This window comes from Oryzias melastigma, linkage group LG6 (assembly GCF_002922805.2).
Source record: "Oryzias melastigma strain HK-1 linkage group LG6, ASM292280v2, whole genome shotgun sequence".
In the NCBI taxonomy this organism is placed as follows: domain Eukaryota; kingdom Metazoa; phylum Chordata; class Actinopteri; order Beloniformes; family Adrianichthyidae; genus Oryzias; species Oryzias melastigma.
Genome location: NC_050517.1, coordinates 3,105,198 through 3,121,830, shown reverse-complemented (window position 1 = coordinate 3,121,830; position 16,633 = coordinate 3,105,198). Strand labels below are relative to the sequence as shown.

Here is a 16,633-nt window from a genome sequence, read left to right as displayed (position 1 = left end):
CTATTCTGCTGACCTCAGCACGTTCTCTCCAATGGCTTTCTGTAGCCACAGAGAGATGCTGCAGGTTAGCATACTCTCCATGCTGCCTCTAGCTCAGAGGGTAAAATGGGCGGCACCCACAAGGAGCGAAAGGCGGAGCCTCAGAGATCGTGGCGTCTTACTGCTGGGTAGGAAGAAAACTCACAAAAATAACTCATATTTCATTTAAAAAATGTGTTCTTTAGTGTTCTAAGGTAATTATCATATATATGGAAATAGTTCACTCCGCAAGTCTTAAAATCGCTCGTCTTTTCTAGTGTCTAGCTGTTATGAAAAACAGAGGAATAACGTTTGTCAACATGTATTATGGTATTAATAGAAGGTCTGTGTTTGAGAATGTTGGATTGCTCAGAAAAGTGCTCTTCCTGGTTTTGATGTGGTAAATTAGAGAATCTGGATCTGATGTTTTACTTTTTATAGGTGCCATACTATGCTTTTCTTAAGCCTTTAAGAGTGAACCATATCCAAATATATGACCATATATTACATTTGAAACACTAAAAAACTATTTATTTATGAAATATGAGTTATATTTGTCAGTTTTTTTCCTAAGACGACTCTATCTCAGAGGCTCCGCCTTTTGCTCCTAGTGGACGTGCATATCGTGCATTCTGCTGATCAGCTCTGCAGAGAATGTGTGTGCATCTGTGTTAGCCTGGGGGCGGAGCTAACTCTTCCTAGGAGGGGTTGTCTCACTCTGTGACATCAGCACATGAGGACCCTCTTTTTTTCGAGGGTTGGGAGTAGTGCTGGGTATCGGTAATGATTCCAGAAATTATTTGATTTGATTCACCAGAGCCTGGCACAATTCAATTAATATAGTTTTCTATTCTTTGGATCCTCTAAATTCAATTCAATTTTGAGTTTACACAGTTCAGATCAGTACCATTTTAAACATTGTTCTCCTTCTCCTGGAGGGCGTTTCAGTTTGGCCACTAGATGGGGATCACGCTATCGCATTACACCTTATTCCAGAATAAGAAATTATGAGCGAAAAAATGCATTTTAAACCATAATCGGTTACTTTAAAAAATATTCCCTTAAAAGAGTTTGGAAAATTCATTTCTGTGAGTTTATAAAGATGCTCAGTTATTCAACAATGCATGTTGAGGTTGACCGAGTGTTAGCATTAGCTGTCCTATGGGAAATTCCATTAAACGTCAGCATCAAGCTAGCTTTATGTGCTAAATCAATCTATATTTTTATGAATCGATTATTGATCTGTTAAACTTAAATCAATTCAAATTGATTCTTCGATTTTATTATCTCAGCCCTAGTTGGAAGGGGCTGGTGCTCAGAGAACAGGCTTTTAGATGATCACTCAAAAATGTGTGAACAGATCAAAGCACCGCTTTGAGGTTGTTTATAGTGAGGAAAAGCTCCAAAAACTGATTTTGGATTTGTTCAAGGATGAAAATAACTGCTCTTGGTTGTGTAAACTTTTAGGTCAAAAGTCCTATATTAAGGAAACCTCACAAAGCCACTATTTTTGTTGTGTTTTAAACTTATACTGTGCCACAATGTCAATAAAAATGCATAAAAATGAGACTTTTCACAACATTTACAAGGTTAGTTAAAAATAATTTAGATGAATTAATAATAGGTAATAATTCATTTCTCTGAAAAATGAATCACATGACAGCACTCGTCTCTCTCCATCCAGTGAGCAAACCGTTCTGTCAGAAAAGTTCATGTGAAACTGCTGCAATATCCAGATCTTTCACTTCACTTCTTACAAAAATCCCATAAATCTTCAAAATCCGAAGAAACAAATTTGGATTTTGAAAGTGTTTTCAGGAATCTGAGCACACACACACACATCCCTGTCTGAGTTTTTTTTTTTTGGTGATATTACAACATAGAATAGCAGGAACCAGATGGGTGGAAACACTGCCCGCATTCCACTGAGAGGAAAGTCTTCACTGCATTCTCATGTTACAACAAGTCCAGTAGTTTAACGTTCAACAGTATGACCTTTCCTCAGTCAAGATTTTTTATTTATGTTGTTGATATTTCCCTGTAAAAATGAGCATCAAAATGCAGCTGCAGTTCTTATGATCCAAAAAAAGAAAAAATAGGAGAAAAATCACAAACACATCCGGGTTATTTTGTTTTATTGCATAAGATTTCCTGATGACACTGGACTGACACCAGCCTGAATGTGGTGCATCACAGAAACAGGACAAAAAACTCTGATAATGCAAAGTAAGGAAGCAGAGTTTTCTAAACTTTCACATCATCAAACCCTAAAAAAAATAATAAAGTGCAAAAAGAGAGAACTGTAAAGAAAATTCAACTTTGAGTTCATTACAGTTTATTGTTTCCAGCATTAAAGGAAATTCTAAAAGCAGTGAGGAAGAATTAAATGGTGATGCTGCCACCTTGTGGCTGCAGCATCACATTGCATTTCATTCAGTGTTAGATCACATTTTTGGGAATTTCTGCTTGAAATTGAAACACTTTAAATGAATGATAGTTTTAAAAGCTAAACAAAGTTACTTCTCTCTTAGGAGTGTTGCTCATCGCAAATTCACAAGAAGGATACATTTTAAAATTAAAAATCAAATAGCATTTTTGTTATTTTAATTTATCTGCTGTGATAATTAAATAATTTTTGACAGAATGCATTTTCTCTAGACTTTGAACATATTATAAATGCATTAGTGGTTCTTTGTCAAAAGAACATAAAGGTTACTCCATTATTTTTATACAAAAGTCATTACATACATCTACGCAGCAGCTGCTGAATCTATTCAAGAAAGAAATACAAAGATAAACTGAACAAAATGTCAATCAAGATAAAAATAAACATGTCAGAAATCAAATTTTAAACCACAAAACTTGGATAAACTCTTCAGCAAAACACTAAGCATTTTAGTTCAATTAGATTCCTTAAATCAGTACATGTGTGGGTGAAACGCTACCATTAAACTAGCTAATCTCAGACAGAGGCACAATAAAAATATTACTCTTTAGAAGTGCAAACTATAGTTCTTTTTACAGCAATTGGACTGCAAATTAAACTGATTACTGAGACTTAAAACAGCAAACGACTCACAACACCCTGCTCATAAAACCCCACACACTTACCAAGGCTGTCATAGACGTTAACCAAACTCCCGAGCAGCAAATAAACTCGTCTATAGCTTATCTGGAGGTTGGGGATGAAAGTAGGAATAAACATGGAGTCTTGAATGAGCACAACACTTTGGAGATCTGGTTTGGTTTGCTTTCTGCCATGCACCGCATTGTGGGGCCCTCAGGCGCCAGCACCCCCATGAGCTCTTTCTGCCCGCCCTCACACACCCCTCTCTCTCCCACTCTGTTCAGAGCTTCACATGATACAGTTATTTCAGAAACTTTTTCAAAACGTCGGTCTTTCTGTTGCATCTCCATAGCAACCGTTTTGGCTTTTGATGGTCTGGGGGTGATGAACAGGTCGATGTCATTTTTAGAAGGATTGGCAAAGGTCAACTTTTGAACTTCCTTGGCAACAGAGGTTTTTTTTTTTGTTAGCTGCGACCACATTCATAATACGTTGATATCGTGTCATATTGTGTCGTTCAGCCTGAGCCAGGGATTCATGTGTTTTATGTTCACATTACCGTAAACACCGTGTGAGCAACAGTGAACTTTCCATGCTAACGCTGTCAAAGGGAAACCAAACAGGGCAGTTGGAGGGTGACTCCATTCATGGCCCATATTTGAAAAATGCCAAAAAAGGGGGCGGGGCTAGAGGAGGCAGATTCAGCGGCAGAGGTGTGGCTTGGATCTATGATAGACAGCTAGGTTAGCTTTATGTAGCGTACGCTTCAATATGGAGAGTGGTACCGGGCAGAGTGATGCAAGCTTCTCCACAGAACTTTCTGAGAAGGTTGAGGAATTTTCTCCTCTTCCTTCCCTTGAGGCCGGTTCTCATGGTCCAGAACCTCATTGATTCCAGCCGCTGGCTCAAGATGCTTCTTTTACAACGCCTGACAGCGGGGCAACTGAGGGTTTGCAGGTTCAAAGGAGACCGAAGTCTGAGAGTGATAAAATGCTGCTAGCATCATAGCTAATAAAGGCTAACGTATCAAACGAACAATCCAGAGTGAAATGTTCATCAAATCCATCACCAGGGCAGAGTTTTGTGGATATAATGACGATACACCTTACAGAAATGCTAAAGCTAACATGACAACAAACCACCGTTACAGAATCATAGATGGGCGGGGCTTTTATACTGGAGCCGCAGAGCATGATGACGTCAAAATTCTGAGATGATGCGGGACTTAGACTAGCTGACCAATCACAAAATTCAACTGTCAATTTCAATTCATTCCTTGATTCAACCTGTAGGGGACAGTTTTGACTATATTTTCAGGAATTAAATAAGTTTATTTTAATTTGGCAAAATTTGGCAACGACCAACAGACAGCACTTTTAAAGCCCCATTTATAGAGAAAAACAGTCAAAAAAAGTTGATTTACAACTTCTATTTCAAACATTTTCCCCGAGTAGCTTCCCAATGATGCTCTGGGATTAAGAAGGCCATAGATCAAAATCAACAAGAACAGGAACTAAAAGGAGATTTTTTAAATTAAAAATGGCCACACAGAACTGCACAGAACCTTGATTCAGATTTAACAAATAGCCAGGATGTGTTCAGTTGTGTGTGTGGAAAGGCTAAAATATTAATAGGCTTATTTTCAAAATGTCAACCTACTCTATTAAATTTTAGAATACGAGTCTTAGTGAGGAAATCTCTGAATAGAAAATACTGACCTTCTGCTTTTTCCCGTTCACATTAATAAAAGGCAACATGCATTTAAACAAAGATTACTTCCTTGAAGTGCTAAAAACAAACAAAAAAACCTCCAAACATGGAATTTTTTCCCCATAAATGTCACAGTACTGAAGGAAATATTCTTTTAGTTTTATGTGAAAGAAAAGCTATTCAATTTCTGTATCTATATATAAATATTTGTCATCCATGAAACTATATCTTTACAGATAAAAAAATGAGTCAGACACTCAAAAGCAAACACAGCATCACCAATATTTGGATCACACAAAGCATTCTGGGAGTTTGTACGTCTGGGTACAGTTAGTGTGAGAATAGAGCATGAAAACCTGCAGCTGTCTCCTGGTGTTTCTCACCAGGAACCGTGTTCTCACAGTGAAAGTGACTCTCTGTGTTTCAGCGTGTGAGGTGTGCTCGTTGGGCCGCTTTCCCATAAGAACGCCACACAGGTTGTGACTGCGTTAAGGCCTGTGAGGGTGACCTGCCTCGTCAGCCAGGTTGAGGATGTATCGGGCCACGTCCTGCTCCGTGGGGAAATCCGACATCACCCACGAGTCGTTGGCAGCGGTCACTTGCAGACGGCATATTGGGCAGTTTTGGCTCCGCCCACTCCTGCAGAATCAAAGGAGCATGCTGGATTGTGAAAACTTTCCAAGGGTTTCAGGAGAAACGCAGCTTACCATTTGTCGATGCATTTCTGACAGAAGCTGTGAGCACAGGGCAGGATGAGGTCGGCTTTGCCATCCATGCAGATGCAGCACTCCTCCTGGTCTGTCAGCTCCTTCACTCTGCATGCAGACGCACACAGAAAAGGGTTCAACTTCTAATTATTTTCTATAGAGGAAGCCATCACTTTTCCAAACCATGGATTACCCCTCTTAGAATAAGAGGATTTATGTTGAATCAGTGCTGATAGCTTGCACTTGGAGGATTTGCCTGGGAAGTAATCCCTCACTGTCATAAATATGTATGGAAATGCAAAATGGATGTAAAATGATTCAAAGCAAATCCAGGACGAGTGTGTGTGTGTGCACTGACCTCCCCATCCACATGCTGGCCTGGCAGGAGTCTGTGGAGGGCAGCTGGGCGGATGTGGCTCCTTCTGCAGAGAACACCTCGGCGGCCTGGCTGGTGATGTCACGGTACAGCTGGAGGAACTGGTACAGATTCATGATACGAGAGGCCTCTACCACACCGTCGTCCTTGTTGATCTGGAGGGAGGAGAAGACCAACACCAGACAAGTACAGGTCAATGCTTCAGCTCAGTTATACATGTTTATGAAGGGGAAGGGACGCTTCTGTCTCTCTGTTTAGGTATTTAGATTTGTTTGCACTTAAGGTAAAGGTAAGTCAATCAGGGTGCCTACTGGTGTGTTTGTTTAGACATTGACTGTACATGAGAACTGGACTGAGTGAATTTAAAAATAGAAAATAGTTTACACCTAGATTCAATGAAATGAAGTCAACTCGGTCGCCATTTTTTTACAACCCGGACGTCGTCATGTTGGAACCAGACGACATCAGAAGCAGTGATTGGTCCAAGTCGGCCCTGAGTCAACGTCTCTATTAGAGATGGGACAAAATATCCATACTGTGATATATCACGACATTCAGTCTTGTGACTGATTCTTAAGAATCGATCTTTTACTGTCATTTGAAGAGACTGTAAAAGGTTATATTCATCATCCTTTGGTGAGAAGTTCCTTTGGAGGTAGATAGGGGGCGCACGTTGGGAGACTGTGTTGTGAGCACTAATGTATCTGGCAGCTACTTAAGTTATTTCATTTTTGCTAAGTAGTGTCACTGCTGTTCATGTTTATTATTGTTAACACTGAATATTACAGATAATTCAAATTCAATTGGTGTCAATGCTTGTCAAAGACAAAGTATTACTGATTTGCACAAGTGTCTATTATTTATTGTATAAAATAAGACACAAGTTGTTTATTATGATTGTGTTTAAGCTAAAAAATAAATGGGGATATATTTTCCTAAAATATGTCTCCTTCTGTATAATATGAGTTATTAGAAACAATTTTTTACCAATTATCACACTATTGCAATATCAATATTTTGAGGTACCCAGTGATTCTCAGCCCTAGTTTCTATGACAACCACTCTAACCAATCAGGAGTGAGCTTGTTGGAAGGATATACACAAACGTCAAACACTTTGAATGTTCAACACGGAACCGCATGCTATTATTGAAGCATCTGATTGGTCCATTTATAACTTCAACTACCAAAAATATAAAAACAGAGAATTGTTGAGAAGATGTTAAGATGATATCAGATTAAGGATGGTTATTCTGACCAATAGAATGCCACAGCTGTTCTTTCTCTATACAGGGTTGCTACAAACTTCTAGAAATTAAATTTCAGACTTTAAAGACATTTTTAACGCCACGCACCTCAAAAATTAAGAGCAATTTATCAGCCTAGTTCCCATTTTATTCCTTTATTCCCATTTTAGGATTAAAACTGTAGTTTAGTATCTTGTTTTGAGGTCTGTGCCATGATGCTTAAGCGACAAGAAATGGAAAAGTTTTACACAGCACAATTTTTAAGGCTCGGATCTCAAAATTCAAGACATTTTTTTTTAGGTTTTTTTAAAGTATTACTCCTAATTAGTAAATTCAATGCTTCTAAGACTTTTTGGACCCTGCAGGAACCTGGTCTATAGAAGTCTAGGGAATTTTGGCTTCTTGGAGCCACGAGGGGGCCCAAGCCAAGGTCTCATTGTGCCGGTCCCAAGCCCGGATAAATACAGAGAGTTGTGTCAGGAAGGGCATCCGACGTAAAATCTTGTCAAATCAAATATGCGAATCAGACCTACGAAATCCATACCGGATCGGTCGAGGCCCGGGTTAACAACGACCGCCATCGGTGCTGTTCACCGACAGGGTGCCGGTGGAAATTGGACTACTGTTGGTGGAAGAAGGAGAGGAGGAAGGCGGGTTCGTAGGGAGAGAGAGAAGAGGAAAGTCACTAGTGTTGGACTGAGAGTTGGGACTTTGAATGTTGGAACTATGACAGGAAAGGGTAGAGAGTTAGTGGACATGATGCAGAGGAGAAAGGTAGACATACTGTGTGTCCAGGAGACCAGGTGGAAAGGTAGCAAGGCTAGAAGTTTAGGAGCAGGGTTCAAGTTGTTCTATCATGGTGGAGATGGGAAGAGAAATGGAGTAGGAGTTATCCTAAAGGAGGAGTTTGTTAGGAGTGTTGTGGAGGTAAAAAGAGTGTCAGATAGAGTGATGAGTCTGAAGATAGAAATGGAGGGTGTGATGTTCAATGTTGTTAGTGGGTATGCCCCACAGGTAGGATGTGAGCTGGAAGAGAAGGAGAAGTTCTGGTTGGATCTTGATGAAGTGATGATGAGCATCCCTGGAAATGAGAGAGTTGTCATTGGTGCAGATTTCAATGGTCATGTTGGTGCAGGAAACCGAGGTGATGAGGAGGTGATGGGCAGGTTTGGTATCCAGGAGAGGAATGTAGAAGGACAGATGGTGGTTGATTTTGCAAAAAAGATGGAAATGGCGATAGTGAATACATTCTTTGAGAAGAGACAGGAACATAGAGTGACCTATAAGAGTGGAGGTAGAAGCACACAGATAGACTACATCTTGTGTAGACGGTGTAATCTGAAGGAGATCAGTGACTGTAAAGTAGTGGTTGGTGAGAGTGTTTCCAGACAGCACAGGATGGTGGTGTGTAGGATGACTCTGGTGGTGAAGAAAATGAAGAAAGAGAGGGCAAAGGCAGAGAAGAGGACAAACTGGTGGAAGCTGAAAAAAGAAGATTGTTGCATGACTTTTAAGAAACAGTTGAAACAGGCTCTGGGTGGTCAGGAGGTACTCCCAGATGACTGGATAACTACAGCTAATGTGATCAGGGAGACAGGTAGGAGTGTACTTGGTGTGTCATCAGGAAAGAGAGTTGATAAGGAGACTTGGTGGTGGAATGAGGAGGTGCAGGAGTGTATACGGAGTAAGAGACTAGCTAAGAAGAAGTGGGACACTGAGAGGACTGAGGAGAGTAGACAGGAGTACAGGGAGATGCAGCGTAAGGTGAAAGTAGAGGTGTCAAAGGCCAAACAAAGAGCTTATGATGACTTGTACGCTAGGTTGGGTAGTAAGGAGGGAGAGACTGACCTGTACAGACTAGCAAGGCAGAGAGATCGAGATGGGAAGGACATGCAGCAGGTTAGGGTGATCAAGGATAGGAATGGTAATGTGGTGACAGGTGTCAGTGGTGTAATGGAAAGATGGAAAGAATACTTTGAAGAGTTGATGAATGAAGAGAATGAGAGAGAACAAAGAGTAGAAGAGGTGACGGTTGTGGAGCAGGAAGTAAGAAAGATTAGTAAAGGTGAAGTGAGAGGGGCTTTGAAGAGGATGAAGAGTGGAAAGGCTCTTGGTCCTGATGATATACCTGTGGAGGTATGGAAGTGTCTAGGAGAGATGGCAGTGGAGTTTTTGACCGGGTTGTTCAACAGGATCTTAGGTGGTGAGAAGATGCCTGAGGAATGGAGGAGAAGTGTGATGGTGCCCATTTTTAAGAATAAGGGAGATGTGCAGAGTTGTGGTAACTACAGAGGAATAAAGCTGATGAGCCATACAATGAAGGTGTGGGAAAGAGTAGTGGAAGCCAGACTAAGAGCAGAAGTGAACATTTGTGAGCAGCAGTATGGTTTCATGCCAAGAAAGAGCACTACAGATGCAACATTTGCTTTGAGGATGTTGATAGAGAAGTACAGAGAAGGTCAGAGAGAGCTCCACTGTGTCTTTGTAGATCTGGAGAAAGCTTATGACAGAGTGCCCAGAGAGGAACTATGGTATTGTATGAGGAAGTCTGGAGTGACAGAGAAGTATGTCCGAGCAGTGCAGGACATGTATGAGGGCTGTAAGACAGTGGTGAGGTGTGCTGTAGGGGTGACAGAGGAGTTCAAGGTGGAGGTGGGATTACATCAGGGATCAGCTCTGAGCCCCTTCCTGTTTGCAATGGTGATGGACAGACTGACGGATGAGGTTAGACAGGAATCACCATGGACTATGATGTTTGCAGATGATATTGTGATTTGTAGTGAGAGCAGGGAACAGGTGGAGGTGGAGTTAGAGAGGTGGAGGTTTGCCCTGGAAAGGAGAGGAATGAAGGTTAGCCGCAGTAAGACAGAGTACATGTGTGTGAATGAGAGGAACCAGAGTGGAAGAGTGAGGTTACAGGGAGAAGAGATAAAGAAGGTGGAGGAGTTTAAGTATTTAGGGTCAACAGTACAGAGTAATGGAGAGTGTGGAAAAGAAGTGAAGAGGAGAGTGCAAGCAGGTTGGAATGGGTGGAGAAAAGTGTCAGGTGTGATGTGTGACAGAAGAGTTTCAGCACAAATGAAAGGAAAGGTGTACAAGACTGTGGTGAGACCAGCCATGTTGTTTGGACTAGAAACAGTGGGACTGAAGAAAAGACAGGAAGCAGAGCTGGAGGTAGCAGAGATGAAGATGCTGAGGTTCTCTTTGGGAGTGACCAGGATGGATAGGATCAGGAATGAATACATCAGAGGGACAGCACATGTTAGAGGTTTTGGAGATAAAGTCAGAGAGGCCAGACTGAGATGGTTTGGACATGTTCAGAGGAGAGACAGTGAATATATTGGTAGAAGGATGCTGAGTCTAGAGCTGCCAGGAAAGAGGTCTAGAGGAAGACCAAAGAGGAGGTTTATGGATGCAGTGAATGAAGACATGAAGGTGGCTGGTGTTAGAGTGGAGGATGCTGAAGACAGGCTTAGATGGAGGAAACTGATTCGCTGTGGCGACCCCTGAAGGGAAAAGCCCAAAGGAAAAGAAGAAGAAGAAGAAGAAGAAGAAGAGGAAGAAGAGGTGGAGCCAGCAGGTACTTCCTGTCTGGAACACCAAGGGGGAGGAGAATTTAATGTTCTTTTCCAAACACCCCTGCCCACCTGATTCAGGTAATCAGGAGCAGGTATAGCAAGGGTAGCTGGAAAACAAGTAAAACAGCAGTGAGATTTGAGTTTGGCAGCTCAGTACTAAACGTTCAAGCTTTGGCTTATACGCTGAATTTGTTTTTATGCCGAGTTACTAAGGGCTGAGCAACGTGCAGTTATAAATGATAAAACAACATTAAGCACCAACACTATACACTGTTTTAAGACCAGAATGATTTTGACAAGGTTTCCTCATTACGTTGTAAAACTAACCCGCAATATGTGAAATCTGCAAACTTTGTCCTTTAAATTTTCCTAGATGTTTTAAGGCTGTACAAATCCTCACTACACGCTTTATACACATTTCTCAGACACACATGAACAATTTACACATTTCGCTCTTCTTAAAAACGGTCAAAGTTCAAACCTTCATAGAGAAATAATAAAGATTCATGTAAATTTGACAAACTGAACACACAGCAAAGAGGAGATTGATAATGTCAACATCCAATCAGGACGCAGAACACAGTGTGCTGTAAAAATAAATTTTCATTTCAATTTTCAAAAATTATACCAAAAAGATGTAAAATAGCGAGATCATGAAAGATGAACAAGGGACCAATGCACAGCACTGTAGCTTCAAGTGGCAAAATTATGATACAAGAGATGATGAGAGCAGATGAACACCCCCACCACATGCTGCGGTCTCCAACGCTGGTCCTTCAGGTCTACCGCCCTGCTTGTTTTCCAAACAACCAAGTCCAACCAGCTGGTAATTAGCTGAATCCGGTATGTCCAGTCACTCAGAAACTGAACTCATTAGGTCCAGCTAATCAGCAGTGACTGCATCAGGTCTAGCTGGAAAACTGTTTGGACAGTAGCTCCTGCAGAGCAGAGTTGGAAACCCCGCCTTAGAGAATAACTTTATCTGTAGACAGATTCAGACCGTGGCTTCTTGCTTCATGTAAAACACATTTTTCTTGAAATGTGCTTTTTTTAATGAGGAACAACAAGACCCAACAACTACCTGCAAATGTCCTCGTCTGAAGTATTTCTTATAATCTAAAACTACCTCCAATGTGGGGAGAAATTCACGATACGGCAAGACTGTTCCTGATTTAATGTGAAATAAGATAGCAGAATATTCCAGTGAAGTTCCAACTTTTCATATGAAGTCAAACTTGAGCAGCTGCTCGGTTTGGCACCGGCAGCAGCTTCTGTGTTCTCACCTTGGTGCAGACGATCCTGACAGCCACCTTCCACAGAGCAGAGGCATCAGATCCTGGCTGCACTTCAAACAGCAGGTGCTTCTGCTGCCCAGCTGCTAGCTTGGCTGTTCTGAGAGCAGAGAGGGAGTTTTAACTCAGTGCAAGGAAAGTTTTGAAGCACCAGTCTCAATTCAGAAAATCTGACATCAACTATTTCCATGTTTATGCTTTATCAAAACCTACCTTTATAATTAACCTGGCTTTAGAAATTTGTTTGTTTGATATTTACATGTTTATTCTTTATTTGTTACTTAGTTGGTATAATTTATCTTTATATTTTTTTAATTCAATTGTAGAGATTATACCCATGCATTCCTGTTTGTTTATCTGTGTGAGACATTTTTGTTTTTCTTGTTGTTTTTAGTTTAAAAAATAAAGGTTTTTATTTTTTTTAACAGGCTTCGTGCTGCATGTTTGAAAAGTCCTTTACAAATAAAGATTGATTTGATTTATGCTCTATTAAAAGTACTATAATACTTTCCCCTGATCTTTCCGAATTATCCAAAGTTTTATATTCACAAAAATGTAAGAAATATTTCAAAATAAAGCTATTAATGTCTGCAAACACTAACACACAACACTTAATCTTAGCCAGTTATGAATTGTTTTTTTCATCATTATCTTTTTTACCTTTTTATGTCAAAATATTTTTATTCTCTCAACATTTTTTTATCTGAAGATACATTTTTTATGTATTTACCATATGCACATGTTGTGTTATTTTGTAATTATTGCACTAATATGGTGAAAGCTTTGAGTATGTGCACATGACAGTGGTAATAAAGTCTGTTTATTAGGGATACAACAATACACTTTCTTCATGATTCGGTTCAAATCTTCTTTTTTGGGTGTTGTTTTGTTTTAAAAAAAAAAATCAGAAAAATAGTTTTCTGTTAGGCAAGTAATACTGAGGAAACATCTGTCAGTGGGCTTGTGCTAAGGATAGTGTAACGTAATAAACCAATAAATAATAAATCCTCTTTAAATTTAGCATCAGACACATGTTTGATACTTTCAATCTAAACTTACTGGTATGCAGTTGGGATGTAACATTACACTTTATAAGTGATTCAGTTATGGTATAACATGGTTCAGTTTAAACTCAGAATTGAGGCGTTCCTATCTATAATCACCTGCAAAAACATGTACGTGCAGCAGGTGCTGGGCGATATGATGATACATATCGTGTGGTCGAGAGAAACGCATCTATCGTGCCATTTCTCCTCTATTGTTTATTTCCCAATTTGATCAATTACTATGCCAAATACATCATTCAATAGTCCAAACCTCGTCGGTGTGTACACAAAAATGTATGTAAGTGAAAATAAAGACAAATGAAAATGAGATCCTTTGCGAAGAAATTCTGTCTTGTGCTTTTGCAACACAAAGCTGCTTTAAGTTCTTTGATTTGTTCTTACGTGGGCTTTACGTTACTTAACCCGAGTCCAGAACGATGGACGTGGAAGAGCTTGAAGTTGTTTTCCCGGAGTTGAAACAGACACAAACAGAGATGCAGGCAGCCCAAGAAGAAGCACTTTCAGCAAAAGAGGGTATGTCTGGGATTTGGTTACATTTTGGATTCAAGATGTCCGACATGGAGCAGAAGACAGCAGTATGTAAACAAGCTAGGAGGCTATTCCCGCGCCGATGCTAACACAACAAACCTTCTATCATTCAAGGAAAGTCCACGAAGATGAACATATGAGATTACAAAAATAAGAGATAAATAAAGCAGTAGAACAGGACTGTAACAAGTATCGGAGCACTCGGATTCTCGCGATCTGCTCCTGACAATTTGAGTATGAGTATTCATGACGTGAAAATTGCTGATCCACAATCTTTTTAAATATAGTAGAGTGTAGTAAATTATCGTGTTGTAAATGATTGAAATACAGAATAATTTTGGATTTTAATTTATACACTAAAACAAAGCTGAATAAGCTGCACTACTGTCAAAGGAAGTGAACAAATCGTCAAAATAAAGTGTCATTAGTCGCGTTCCCATTACTTCTCTGAAATTTAGCAAATTGGAATTTGGATAATAAATTCTCCTAATGGAAACACCACAATTTCGAAAAAACTCGCATTTTTCGATTAAAAGTTTTTGCGTTTAGAGGAGGTGGTATTTGGGATGTATCGAAACAAGACATTTTTCGCAGAACTGTAATGGAAACACTTTTTTTCTAAATAGATCTGCTTCTCAGTATGAAGCGTCTGCTCTGAGCCAGCACACCGAGAGGTCCCACAGCGTCACAGCTCTTTAGAAACTGCGGGTCATACAGAATCGCAGCTCCTCCTCCTCCTTTCCTCATCGCTTCATCTACAGACTTTTGCAGCTTGGAGCCTGAAGTCTCATGAGTGCGAGAGCTGTGACAGAAACTTGAATGATCTTGTCGTGTTTTCAAACAGAAAAAAAGGTCCTGATTCTTTCCTGTTAGAATGCTTTTTCTTTTAACCGCTGAACAGACTTCTCTCTCTTCTGAGTCGAGCTGTGCTGCACGCGCCCCAGACAGAGCTGTGACATCACCCAAATGCCCCTTTTAGTGAATCAAATAAAAAAATACTTGTTCTCATTCATCGCTGTGTTTTTAATGACTTATCGCGTGAGTTGGTTTGTGCTTTATCGCAAAATTATGATTTAATGGAAATGGTGTCATTTCGAAACTGTGGGTTTTTTTTTAATTCCTAGAACTTTGATAAAGCTTTGTGCAAATGTGTAATGGACACGCAGCTATTGAAGCTTCCTGTTTTCAAAGTAAAACTAGAGGGAGCTTTTTTAATAACTGAAAATATACTTTATTGTTTTATATCGTGATATAAAATTATTTATATTGTGATATAACATTTTTTCCTTATCACCCAGCACTACTTGCAGCCATTGGCTCCAACGGAGGGTTTGTGACCGCAAAGACATGAAGCAATAAAACATAAATGTCTGTCTGACTGTTTTTCAGTTGTGAACCCATTATTGCAGAAATGAAAATGTCTTCGTTTCACAAAAAAAAAGACTTAAAAAGAAGTGAAACACACTCCCTTGTGCGTCTCTAATGGGAAATAGTTTGTCAACATGATGTGAGGGTAACTTACACTTCATTAAGCTCAGCTACCCTGGCCAGAAACTCCTCGTAGGTTAGGTAGCCACTGTCCCGCACCAGTCCAGCATGTTTCACCAGCTTCTCAGGCAGATGGTTGATCACCGCCTGACCTGAGATCTGCTGGCCCATCCTGGTGGCAGCAGCGGCGCTTAGAAAGCAGCAGAGAACAACTCCTCATCCACTGTGCAGAGCCTGTTTAGCAACAAACTATTTGGGTCTAGTAACAACTACGATATGAACGTCACAGTGATGGAAAACATTCCAAGAAAAAAGTTTATAAATAGAAAATATAGAACTAATTTATCTAAACCCCAGACAGGTATGCTGATCCTCATCTTGAATGTTATTAAAATAACCACATCCTGTGATGAACACAACATCATAGGGGGTCAAACGGTGCGTTTGTTCTGGAATTGTTACACAAGAGAAACATGTCAAAACACAGCATGTCTGCCATGCATGCAGGAACATGAAAACCTCTGTTCAGATGTTCAGTCCTTCAGACCTTCAGACCTTCAGACCAGACTGTTTCGCTCAAAACCGGAAGTAATAAGGATGTGCTTAATTTACACAAATACTGGTATATTTTACAACTGTTTTTAAAAACTAGCATGACATGGCACTTTTTAACAAAATGATTATAAAGTTTAAGCATAAACAAAGATTTCCAAAAGTAAAAGTTTCTCATCTTATCAACAAATAGCACCAGGATAACAAACAATCCATGAGCTACCTGATAGCAGCCGCTGCTTTTATTTATTTGGATTGTTTTTTTTTTATTTATTAAAAGGGAAAACGTTCGCAACAGCTTAATTTTTTTAGATATATATCTCAGCAAAAAAAAAAAAAAAACAAGAAAAATAAAGCATTATTTAGCAACGTATTGCTAATAAGAAACACGCCTGATCGGAATGTATGGCAGTACACTTTCTTTATTTCCTCATACTCTTCTGAGTCGGTACTTATTAAACTCCACACTCACCGAGTTTCTTTCCAAACTTCCCAAATAAGCTCTCCGCTAGCTTCAAATGCTGCTAATGTTGATTTTCATCTCCGCGGCGCATGTTTATGACGTCACATCCCTGCGTACATTCCGTTTGTTGATCTTGATGGGGTTTTTACATTATGAAAAATAAAGAAAAAAATATGACTTTCACAATTTGCACTGCTCAAAAAATAAAGGGAACAACTCAAACTATTGAAGTGCCAGTAAAGAAAGCTGCAGGTGACATACAATGACAATAAAATAAATAATAAATAAGTGCTGGTTTCTCTCAGAATTTACTCTGGCCTTGCATGCTCAGGGTTATCTGTAGGGTAAATGCTTCAGAGAACGCTCTCATCTTTTTTATAAGCAACATTAGACTTAGTGCCATATAGTTCCACTCAAATATGTGGAAACACTAAAGGGACTGTCTTTTGTAGCGAATATATATATATATATATATATATATATATATATATATATATATATATATATATATATATATATATATATATATATATATATATAT

General features: G+C 39.6%; 1 protein-coding gene across 4 annotated transcripts; it reads right to left on the bottom strand.

The window, feature by feature from the left end:
- Positions 1–4,455: 4,455 nt before the first annotated feature.
- rnf141 (ring finger protein 141) lies at positions 4,456–16,225 on the bottom strand. 4 transcript variants are annotated; one of them, XM_024281933.2, is made up of 6 exons: positions 16,102–16,225; positions 15,112–15,267; positions 11,986–12,094; positions 5,861–6,033; positions 5,503–5,610; positions 4,456–5,434 (listed from the first exon to the last, which is right to left on the bottom strand). In XM_024281933.2, exons 2-6 carry the CDS (start codon positions 15,246–15,248, stop codon positions 5,284–5,286), a joined length of 678 nt encoding a protein of 225 aa, XP_024137701.1. In that variant the 5' UTR covers positions 15,249–15,267; positions 16,102–16,225; the 3' UTR covers positions 4,456–5,283. The 4 variants fall into 4 exon arrangements, with proteins under 4 accessions (XP_024137701.1, XP_024137702.1, XP_024137700.1 ...); XM_024281934.2 differs by having other exon boundaries at positions 15,112–15,249; positions 16,102–16,222; XM_024281932.2 differs by having other exon boundaries at positions 15,112–15,311; positions 16,102–16,211.
- Positions 16,226–16,633: the final 408 nt, after the last annotated feature.

Excerpts from the sequence above, each read along its gene's own strand:
- rnf141 (XM_024281933.2), bottom strand. The coding sequence starts at position 15,248 with ATGGGCCAGCAGATCTCAGGTCAGGCGGTGATCAACCATCTGCCTGAG. Across the intron at positions 12,095-15,111 it reads GTAGCTGAGCTTAATGAAGT|AACAGCCAAGCTAGCAGCTG; the intron begins GTAAGTTACCCT and ends CTCTGCTCTCAG. Across the intron at positions 5,435-5,502 it reads CAGAAATGCATCGACAAATG|GAGTGGGCGGAGCCAAAACT; the intron begins GTAAGCTGCGTT and ends TTGATTCTGCAG.